At 34.0% G+C, this 11136-nt stretch overlaps 1 protein-coding gene across 1 annotated transcript; it reads left to right on the top strand.

Moving 5' to 3' along the window:
* Positions 1-3210: 3210 nt before the first annotated feature.
* LOC114283499 (cytochrome P450 93A3) lies at positions 3211-8400 on the top strand. The gene is made up of 2 exons (XM_028226323.2): positions 3211-4383; positions 7735-8400. The coding sequence occupies exons 1-2, from the start codon at positions 3472-3474 to the stop codon at positions 8371-8373; spliced, it is 1551 nt and encodes a 516-aa protein (XP_028082124.1). The 5' UTR covers positions 3211-3471; the 3' UTR covers positions 8374-8400.
* Positions 8401-11136: the final 2736 nt, after the last annotated feature.

Raw genomic sequence — 11136 nt, 5'->3', positions numbered from 1 at the left:
GTGAAGATTGTTCAATTCCCCTTTTTTTTCTTCTTGAACCCTAGTGTTCTCTCTCTTTCTTTTTGGCTCTAGAATTCTCTCAAGTCTCTCTTTACAAAATATCTATCTCTATATATATTTCCCCTTCTTATTTGTTGACTTGAGCTAATGAATGACTTAGGCACTAATAAACTCATTAATACTAAGTTTAGATTAATGAATCAAAGTCACTTAATTAATTCCCTTCTCATCTCATACTACTTCAAAACACACTAAATTTGTTCATACTACTGTGAATCAGGCTCTAATTGTCTATTCTAAATATTTAATTTTAATCTTATGGTTTAGTGATTCAGATAGGTTTATTTCACATTCTATCATATCTGTTGACTATCACAAGTTTAATAGCACAAGGCAAATAACACATGGCAATTATTGAACAAATAAACACATAATTAAGGCAAATAACATATTTAGGAGTTAATTAAGGAGGTGGTTGTTACAGAAACCCTTATTTAACAAATCTTGGAGTTGAACTTTTAACTCTCGCAACTTAGTTGGTGCAAAACGATATGGGGCCATGGAAACAGGTGTCGTGCTCGGAAGTAAATCAATAGAGAACTCGATCTCTCGATAGGGTGGTAACTTTGTAAGATCCTCCGGAAACACATCATCTATTATTGTGATAGAAAACAAGTAATTAAGATCTCGTCTGCCCCGAAGATTATATAATGGCGAAGCATTGTCGTCCTCTCGACTACCCAAAAAGTAAAAATTGTTAGAAAAATATTTTGAAAGCCTTGTTTTTGTGTAATGGGATTTAGTATTTGGTTTTAATAATATTAGCTATTCTAGTTTTAATGAGAATTATTATGAGTAATATTTGCATCATGTTATTTGTCTAATGGTGTGTCTTTTATTCTACGAAGTATGTGATCTAGTGTGTAGAATACGGCTTACACATGAAAGATCATATCACTAGTTCTTGTAGAATATAAGTGGCTCACATTCTAAGATGGATTTGGACACAGATAATTGTCCATGTATTGATTAGATGAGACAATTTACATCCCCTAGTTATTATGAGTATTTATGATCTTAATTTGAAAATAATTAATAATCACGTGCATTTAGTGTTCATCATTTTGATTCATAAAAGAGTGAGATTCTTTGTGGGTCAATAAGCTCAGTGAGTTGGGTGATCACTTGGGCGTGTTTGATTGGAGGGATTGGAGGGGGGGACTATCCACTATTTGGATTACAATCCAAATAGTGTTCCTTATCTGCCGTTTGATTTTTTTTTAGTCCGCCGGACTCCATGTCCCCCATATGGGGGACTATTGTGTCCTAGGGGGGGTGGGATAGAATGTGGGGGACTATTCACTGTTGGGATTAGATGCGAAAATGACCATTTTGACCCTCTACTATTTAATTATGTATTATATTTAATAAAATTCAATAAAATTTAAATGTCTCAATTTAAAAATAAAATAATTTTATTTAACTTTTTATTGATGTTTTATTTATTTAAATTTTTAAAATAATTTTTTATAGATATTTTATTGATGTTTTATTTTAAAATTTTGTTTATAATTTATTTAATTTCATTATTTAAATTTTAATATGTGTTTTATTTAAAATTTATTTAAAATTTTAATTAAAAAAATAATATAAATTTTTTATACAAGTTGTACAGTATTTTATTAAATCAAATTTAGTGGTTATTTATTTATTTAATTGTATAAAAAAATAAATTTATTTAATTGTGTAAATAAACAAACACAGTAAAGTTTTGCATGTAAAAAAAAATAATGATTTGTTATACAGTAATGATTTAAAACAAATTTTATTGATATTTTAATTATTTATTTATTTAATTTAAAAAAACGAATTTATTTAATTAAAAATAATTAAAATATTAAAGATATGTTTAATATTGCTATTACTTAGTAAACAATTGAAAAATGGTAAAATAGTCTTTTGTTCATTTATCCTATCCAGTCCGTCCAACCAAACGTTGGATTCACTGAAAATAGCCCTATCCAGACATCTAATCCCATGAAAAAACAAACACAGGATACATATCCAATCCGACCAAATAGTCCGGGGGATTCACAGTCCCAGGACTCAAGTCCGATGGATTCTAATCCCCCCTTTTCCAGTCCGTCCAATCAAACACACCCTATATGTATGGTGAATATTGATTATTGACAGAATCCATGTCCCGGTTTAGAGATTGATAATACCTCCTTGAAGAAGCTTATAAGTTTTGATTATGACAAACCCTACAGGTGGATTTTATATCTGACATATCAAATTACCATGAGTCTGGAAACAATACAAACGTTAAATAACGAGTACCGATTTGCACAAATAAGTCAGGTTGAAGACCTGAGATGCTACATTATTTAGAGAATATGTTTGACTATACCAGTTACGTTTGCATATTGAGTAATAATTTTTTGTTAAGTTGAAGTTGATCAAATTTTACAATTCAATCTACTATGTCAGGAAAAAGTGTAAATAAATTTATAATGATAACAATTGAAAATGTTCAAAATCTATCTTAATCATTATGATTTACGACAATCTCAATGACTATGATTTATGTCAACTACAAAAATCGTATGAAATTGCTCAGAAAATATAACATTGTAATTATTGTGAAAATCAAATTATAATTGATTTACTTATACGATAATTTAAAATTAGATTTCTCACTTAAACTTTCACTTAAAAAAATAGTAATTTTATAGTGTTTATATATACAACAAATTTTAGGTGCAAGCAAAAAACAAAGATAAATTGAAGATTTTACGGTTTTACCAATATATATAATTTTAAATATGTATGAAAGTTGGGCCCTCATTTTCTGAGTTCGCCTTAGGCTCCAAAAAAGTGAAGGCTGGCTCTGCATTTATGAACCCTATACTTTATAAATTTAATTTTCACCACACAAACTGATTCTGGACAAATTATTTGAGTTCCTAACTCTGGGTTCTTAACTTTTTTGTATTGCTTATAATATGCAAAATACTCTACTTTGGGGGGTGATTCCATCTCCTCACTTATAGGCCATTTTATACAAATTTTAATGAAGATGAATCCCAGGTTCTGCTTTGACCACTTCTTTAGGTACACCAATTAACAAGCCAATTGTTCTTTGGTCGAGACAAGAAACTATAAACTAAGAGTAGAATATAAAAAAGTATGATTGACTAGTTCAGCAATAATCTACAAACATAAAAATACAACAAGAATAATTAAAATAAATGTCGCCCACATTGTTTATTTGGAAGGGCACATCATCGCCGGCAATTAGCCGTCTAGATTTTGCTATCATGATGAATCAGTCTCTTGATTTTCTCCTAGGAACAGAGTTTTTAATTTTTTATGGAGTCTAAAAGGAAAATACAAACCAAAGTTGCTTCTTATATGTAAACAGCCCTATGGAACCAAGAATGTGCTATCATTTGCATTGATGCAAATAACATGGGTGATTTTCAAGGCTACATCATCCTCTTCCTCATTTGGCTCACTTCCATAATCTTACTTCGAGCCTTCTTCAGAAACCGAGCCACGTCTCACCTTCCACCAAGCCCCCTAGCCTTGCCAATCATCGGTCACCTTCACCTTCTTGCTCCAATACCTCACCAAGCTCTTCACAAGCTCTCAACGCGCTATGGCCCCTTAATTCACATCTTCCTTGGCTCTGTCCCTTGCCTTGTTGCTTCTTCACCTGAAACAGCCAAAGAGTTACTCAGGACTCATGAAACTTCTTTCTCAAACCGGCCTCTGATGACTGCCGTTGATTACCTAACTTATGGCTCACAAGATTTCTCTTTCGCGCCTTATGGACCCTATTGGAAGTTCATGAAAAAGCTATGCATGTCTGAACTACTTGGTGGTCGAACACTAGACCAGCTTCTTCCAGTTAGACATGATGAGATAAAGCGTTTCATCGAGCTATTGCTGAGAAAGGCCAAAGCTGGTGAGGTTGTTGATGTCGGGGGTGAGCTTGTGAGGGTGACAAATAATGTAATATCAAGAATGATTATGAGTGAAAGATGTTCTGAAGATGAAGATGAGGCTGGTGAAGTTCGGAAGCTGATTCAAGAGACTGCTGAGCTTACCGGGAAGTTTAATCTCTCTGATTTTATTTGGTTCTGTAAGAATTTGGATCTGCAGGGGTTTAGAAAGAGGCTCAAAGATGTCCGTGACAGGTTTGATGAGATGATGGAGAGGATTATAAAGGAGCATCAAGATTCGAGGAAGAAGAAGAAGAAAGAGAATTGTGATGGAGATGACACTGTGAAGGATTTACTCCATATTTTGCTAGATATTTCAGAAGATGAGAACTCAGAGATAAGATTGAGCAAAGAGAACATCAAGGCCTTCATTTTGGTAATGATTCATTTTCACCGTTTCTTGTTCATATGCTATTAGCCAAACTATTCCTAGCATCAAATTAAGTAATCATCTAATACTTAGTCAAATATTTTGAAAATAAACCATTCATTTTTTTTTAAAGAAAAACGCAATAAAATAAAAATGTTACAGTTATCAAATTGACTTTTTTTTTTTTTTTTTTTTTGAATGATATATACGAAAGGTCTTATAAAATAAACGGTTCAAATTATCAAAACGGAACCCATAATAAATCCCATAAGCTCCTCAAATTCATTCAAATTAAAATGTTGACTTGAAAGTAGTACAACCTTATCTACAAATATACTTTACAAATTAGTCTTAAGCAGGCATTCCATATTCCATTCGTAGGCCTTGTTTGAGAACATACTATTTTAATAATTTTTTGAGTTTTTGGTTAAAATATGAGATAAAAAAATTAATATGTTTGGAATGATTTTTTGATTTTTTACAAAAAAATATGCAAAAAATACAGAAAAAATAGAATATTAATTTTTTTTTGTATAAATTATTGACTTCTTAATTTTTTTTAGTGATTTTTTAACTTAAGCTAAAACAGTGAGGTGCCAAATGAAATCTAAATCATACTAAAAGTCTTTTGCTTTCGAGTTTGTTGACTTTGTGGGAGATATACAAGCAACACCCTGTAAACAAAGGGGAGCTTTGCACTATTGACTTTTAATATTGTTCGGTATTTTCATAGCCCAGTTTACGCAACTTACAATGTTTAATGTTTATCATACACAACTTGCTGGTATAATCCTAAATTCTGTTTAGCAATTTGACATTTGTAGAAATTTTCTTGACCTAAAGACTGATTGGATTGATGAATTTTAACTAAAAATTTTGAGATATAGGAAATTAAACTATTATAAATAGATTAAGAAACTAAATGGAAAGATAAGTTACAGATAGAATATAAGAAATTTATCACGATTCTAGTAAAATTAGAACCCTCAGCATGAAGGATTTCAAATAATTACTTTTATATTGTTTTTTTTTAGATTCATCATGTTAAATTTCCTAAGGGACATGTTACTATGCACACCCTTCTATCATAAGAAAGTTACAAATTTTTGTGATAAAATTTACAAATTTCTGTGATGTTAACTATGAATCCTTGTGGTGTGGTTACGAAGAGTACATCTTAGGAAAACTCTTAGTTTCGACTCTTTTATGCTTATGTTATGAATATTGCAGTGCTACTCTTTTTTTTTTTTTAGCAAAAAATTATATATTTTATGATGAGCATATTATTTGATTTTGTAGTTCATGTTATGAATTTTCGTATAGTGATGAAAGAGCACACTACACCATTTTATGGGTATACGTAGCCTTTCTCAACTCTCAAATTCAATTTTGAAATTCATATCTAACTTATAAAATCTGAATTTGAGATGTTCTCCTAAAATGAATACTGTCAAATCTTTTTATTTTAAAACTATAAATTTAAACATAAATTTTTTTTATCAAAAAAAATAAAAATAAAATAATATTATTAATATCAAAGAGTTGGTACACCTTCATATATCAATAAAAGGTGCAAGTGGGACAAGTCAATGAGCATCATTGCTAAAGAAACATGTTGCTGACTAGATTGTCACATGATCCTAGCCAATCATATTAGACTTACAGATGTAAAATCGGTTCACCGGCATGTGGCCCATTCGAAGCCTGCCTGTAGTTTGGTGCTGCCTGGGCCCAACTCGAGACTTTGGACCGTCTGTTTGAGGTCCGGGCCATGAGTCTGTCCCGAACTCGGTCGACTGGTCCACTTAAGGCCCACTCTAAGCCCAGCTCAAGACCCACTCTCATTTTTAAGCTATTTCCGTGAAAAAAAATAAAAATAAATGAATATATGGTTAGGTCCGGCCTAAGCTGGAGCCCAGATTCAGTGGCTTGAATACCCCTGGTCTTGGGTTTAGGCCTGGGTCGCAATTTTGCCTGAGTGGGTCAGCTCGGCTTGATTTTTAGCGAGAGCCCGATAGATCTAACTACGGGGTAGCCCGAGCCCCGGCCAAAGCCTAAGTAGGCCAGGCCAAGCCATTTTTACACCCTTAAGTGGACTTGACCCAGAAAGAAAATTTTGGGATTATTAAGTTCGTTAATGTTAATGAAATTATATTATGTGTCTTGCTTATAAGAATACAAGAAATTAAGGTATTAGAAACAAAAATTTAGGAACAAAATTAATTATTAGGGATAAAAGATTTTTGTTGCCAAAAGTGTTATTATTTTATTTTTAGAAACAAAATTGGACATTTAGTGATAAATTTTAACCTTTTGGAACCAAAAGTAATGTCTCAAAAAATAAACTTTTTTGGGACTAAATTATTGTCCCTAAAATGCATTTGTTAATAACTTTTTAGGGACAAGATTAGTTATTAGGGATAAAACATTTTTGTTGTCTAAAGTGTTATTATTTTATTTTTAGCAATAAAATTGGACATTTTGTGATAAATTTTAACCTTTTGGAACCAAAAGTAATGTCTCAAAAAATAAACTTTTTTGGGACTAAATTATTTTGTCCCTAAAATGCATTTGTTAATGACATTTTCAAAATTTTGCCCTAAAAGCTTCTTTTTTGACTTTTCGAGATAATCTTATATCGACTGTTCTCGCGACAACTGAAATTAGTCTCTAAATGTTTTTTAAAGAGAAATGTTAGGGATTATGGAAATTTTTTCATGAAAATGATCATGAAAAATCTGTGGCCCTTAGATTACCTTGATTAGTGTGTGGTACTTTATTTTAAGTGTAATCCAAATGTCACAAATCTTTCATGATCATTTTCATGAAAGACTTTTCATGATATCTAGCATTATTGTTTTTTAAAACAAACTTCATACTTTTAATGACAAAAAAAAAAAAACTTAGTTCTTAAAACTATTGTATGTTATAGTGTACGTGATTCTGACAAAAATAAATAAATAAATAAGGGAAGAAACGTGACATTTTTTAGAGCATTTTTCATTAATTTCACAAAATCTTTTAACATTTTCACCGGAATCCCCATTCAAACTAGTGTAGGGCAGCATTTTACTTTTCTTTTCTTCTTTTTAATTGAACGGGTGTCCAGACAGCTTATGCGCATTTTGACTAACCCTAAGATTCATGCAAAACGCTCCCTCCATAGAGATTAGACAAATCTCAAACAGAACCCGCAGATGTGATCCCAAGGAATTAATAGCACTAATAGGAGTTGAATCTGAAACCTAGAAAGACTCAGACCCCAAGCTACCCCACTAAGCCAACCCTTGGGTTACATTGTACTTGTTTTAGACACTAATTGTTGGGCACTGCCACTAACTATTGGAGTACTTGCAGGATATATTTGCTGCTGGAACAGATACGTCTGCTATTACAACAGAATGGGCGCTAGCAGAACTAATCAACCATCCAAACATTATGGAGAAAGCGAAAAATGAAATAGATGCTATTGTTGGAAAGAGCAGACTAGTAGAGGAATCAGACATTGCAAACCTTCCTTACCTCCAAGCCATTGTCAAGGAAACACTTAGGCTACACCCAACAGGCCCAATGATTGTTAGAGAATCAAGTGAAGACTGCACCATCATGGGTTACCAAATACCGGCAAAGACTCGGCTCTTTGTCAATGTGTGGGCTATAGGCAGGGACCCAAACCATTGGGAAAACCCACTTGAGTTTCAACCAGAAAGGTTTGTTGGTGAAGAAGGAAGTGGGAAAAGCCAGTTGGATGTGAGGGGGCAGCATTTTCATTTGTTGCCATTTGGTAGTGGAAGAAGAGGCTGCCCTGGAACTTCACTAGCATTACAGGTTGTTCAAACAAGCCTTGCAGCTATGATTCAGTGCTTTGAGTGGAAGGTTGGTAATGGGGGGAATGGTACTGTGGACATGGAAGAGGGGCCTGGGTTGACCCTTCCAAGGGCCCATCCTCTGGTTTGTGTTCCAGTGGCTAGGCTTAGTCCATTTCCACCGATCTAACTTGTTACAATGTGAATCAAATAGAAAGAGAAAGGGAGAAAAAGAGGAAAAAACAAAATTACAAATGGCTCAATTATCTTCAGCATTTTGTATCAGTTTATATGGGAGGACATTAATCTTATTGATTGTCTTCTTAATTATTAATTTCAATGGAATGCAGCAGTCACAATCATCTTTTCAAGTACACTGACAAAAGATCATTGAAATATATTGGGAAAATAGTGGATTTAAAAAATAATAATTGTAAATCAGTGAAAAAACTTATAAATATTAATAATTAAAATTGTGAAGTTTTTCATGAATTTGTATTTTTTTTCCACCTGCCTCACTAATGTAATTCCCCAAATATGTATAACCCCCCATGACCAGGTGGAGCCGGCTTACAATATTAGAGGGGCCAAAAGTAGAGTATTAGGTTAAGTTGAAGCGGTAAGGCACTTCTAATTTAGATTACTAAAATTAACAAATCACTATTAAAACTAAACAAATAAATAATTACAAAAATGTATTCTAGAAATGGACTTGGGGTCACTGTTGCGTGGCTTATGGGACTCATTTAGTGTCTTATTTTGATGATACAAACTGTTCATTTTTTAGATAATATCGAGTAAAATATACTTGTAAAAAATCAAATTGATTAAACTGTTAGTTTTCTGAATAAAACTATATATTCAATTGTTTTAATACAATGTATACATTTGATATATATAGCAATTCTAGACCTAATCCTAAATAGAAAATAAGAATAAACCTATCCTAAATAGGAAACAAATAAACCTAAATCAATCCCAAATAAGAAACAATATTCACATAATATATACTATACTAATATTATTCTCATACCCCTGCTCAAACTCAAAGTGTTTGGGCAGAAAACACTGAGAGTTCGCCAAGAAAAAACTGAAGCCAAGCAGTGGTGTGAGTCTTGGTAAAGAAGTTAGCAAGCTGCAGAGCCGAAGAGACGAAAGGAAGTGAGATAAAGCCAGACTGCAGATGCTGACGAACAAAATGACAATCAATCTCAATGTGTTTGGCCTGCTCATGGAAGACAGTGTTATGTGTAATTTGAATAACACTGCGGTTGTCACAATAGAGGGAGGTTGAGAAGACTGAGGGATGCCCAAGTCAAAGAGAAGACAACGAAACAGTAGCATGAGTCATAGCACGATACTTAGCTTCAGCAGTAGAGCGAGCAACAACAATTTGTACTTGCTTTTCCAAGAGATCAAGAAATTGCCAAGAAACATACATAAACCAAATGTGGACTTGCGATCAGTAACATCACCAGCCCAATCAGAATCAGCATAGGCTACAAAATCCAAAGATGAAGTATAGGACAATAGTAAACCCTGAAATATGGTACCTTGGAGATAGCAAAGAATCTCAACCACGACAGCCCAATGTGTGGCGCAAAAAGCAGAGACAAACTGGCTAACCATATGAACAACATAGGTAAGATCAGGACGAGTAACTGTTAGATAGACTAAGCAACTCACGAGCTCTCGATATAGAGTAAGATCATCCAGAATAAACTATCAATAGTGTTGCGCTTTACATTAAACTCAATGGGGGTATCAAAAATCTTAGTGTTAGTAAGACCGGTACGATGAATAACTCATTGGCATACTTGGCCTGAGACAGAAAGTAGCCCTTGGGAAAAAAAGCTACCTCAATACCAAGAAAATACCACAATGGGTCTAGATCATTCATTTCAAAGGTGCGGCAAAGTTGCTGCTTGACCTCAGATATAGCAGAAGAGTTAGAACCAGTGATGATCATATCATTCACATACAGTAATAACGCAACAAATCCGTAGAGGTGTGGAGAAAAAGTAAAGCAGAGTTTTGGGCACAAGGATGAAACCCAAGCTCAGTAACAGTAGTCTGAAAGTGATCATACTAATCACGAGGAGATTGCTTCAGACTATATAAAGTACGTCGAAGGCGACAAACCTGTCCAAAGGAATGGTGAAAGCCAGGGGAGGGCGCATGTAAACCTCCTCAGTGAGATGGCCATTAAGAAAAGCATTCTTAACATCAATCTGATAAAGAGGCCAAGAACGAACAACAGCGACAGAGATCAAAGCACGGATAGTAGTCATCTTGGCAACAGGAGCAAATGTCTCCTCATAATCAATACCATACTCCTGTGACAAACCTTTGGCAACCAGACGAGCTTTGTAGCGCTCAAAAAAACCATCAGAATGAGTCTTGATTTTGTAAACCCATTTGCAACCAACCAGATTCTTACTAACAGACAAAGAAACCAACTCCCAAGTGCTAGTTTTCTGTAAAGCAGACAACTCATCCTCCATAGCTTGAACCCAATGAGGATCTTGACAAGCTTGCTTGTAAGACTGAGGTTCTGAAAAAAAGTGAATAGAAGACAAAAAAAGTATGATAGGCAGCAAAAAAACATGTATTAGACCAACCCAACCTGTTTGGAGAATGACGTGCTCGAGTAGGATATCGGTGTGCAGCAGGATCAGAGTCGTCTAAAGTAGGAGGATCAGTAGTAGGGGCAGAGGTAATAGGTGGAGGAGGAGCCTTGCGACGAGAATAAACTAACAACAGAGGAAGAAAAGAAAACGAAGGAGGAGAAGCAACCGAAGGAGAAGCAGGAGGAGAAGATAGAACAAGCTCGGGACGAACTGTGGAGATGTATTCATCAGACGAGACCTCAGAAGGAAATTGATCAATATGCACCAAATCCTCTTTGGAAACTGGGGCGGTGAGAGGAGGAAGCTGAAAGTAAGGTAGACGT

This window comes from Camellia sinensis, chromosome 12 (genome assembly GCF_055761805.1).
Source record: "Camellia sinensis isolate YWXY chromosome 12, ASM5576180v1, whole genome shotgun sequence".
Classification (NCBI taxonomy): Eukaryota; Viridiplantae; Streptophyta; class Magnoliopsida; order Ericales; family Theaceae; genus Camellia; species Camellia sinensis.
This window is presented reverse-complemented; position numbering and strand designations above follow the sequence as displayed.

What these genes read in the sequence shown, in the direction of transcription:
- LOC114283499 (XM_028226323.2), top strand. Translation starts at nt 3,472, where the DNA reads ATGGGTGATTTTCAAGGCTACATCATCCTCTTCCTCATTTGGCTCACT. An exon ending in ACATCAAGGCCTTCATTTTG is followed by an intron (nt 4,384 to 7,734) that starts GTAATGATTCAT and finishes GAGTACTTGCAG; the next exon opens with GATATATTTGCTGCTGGAAC.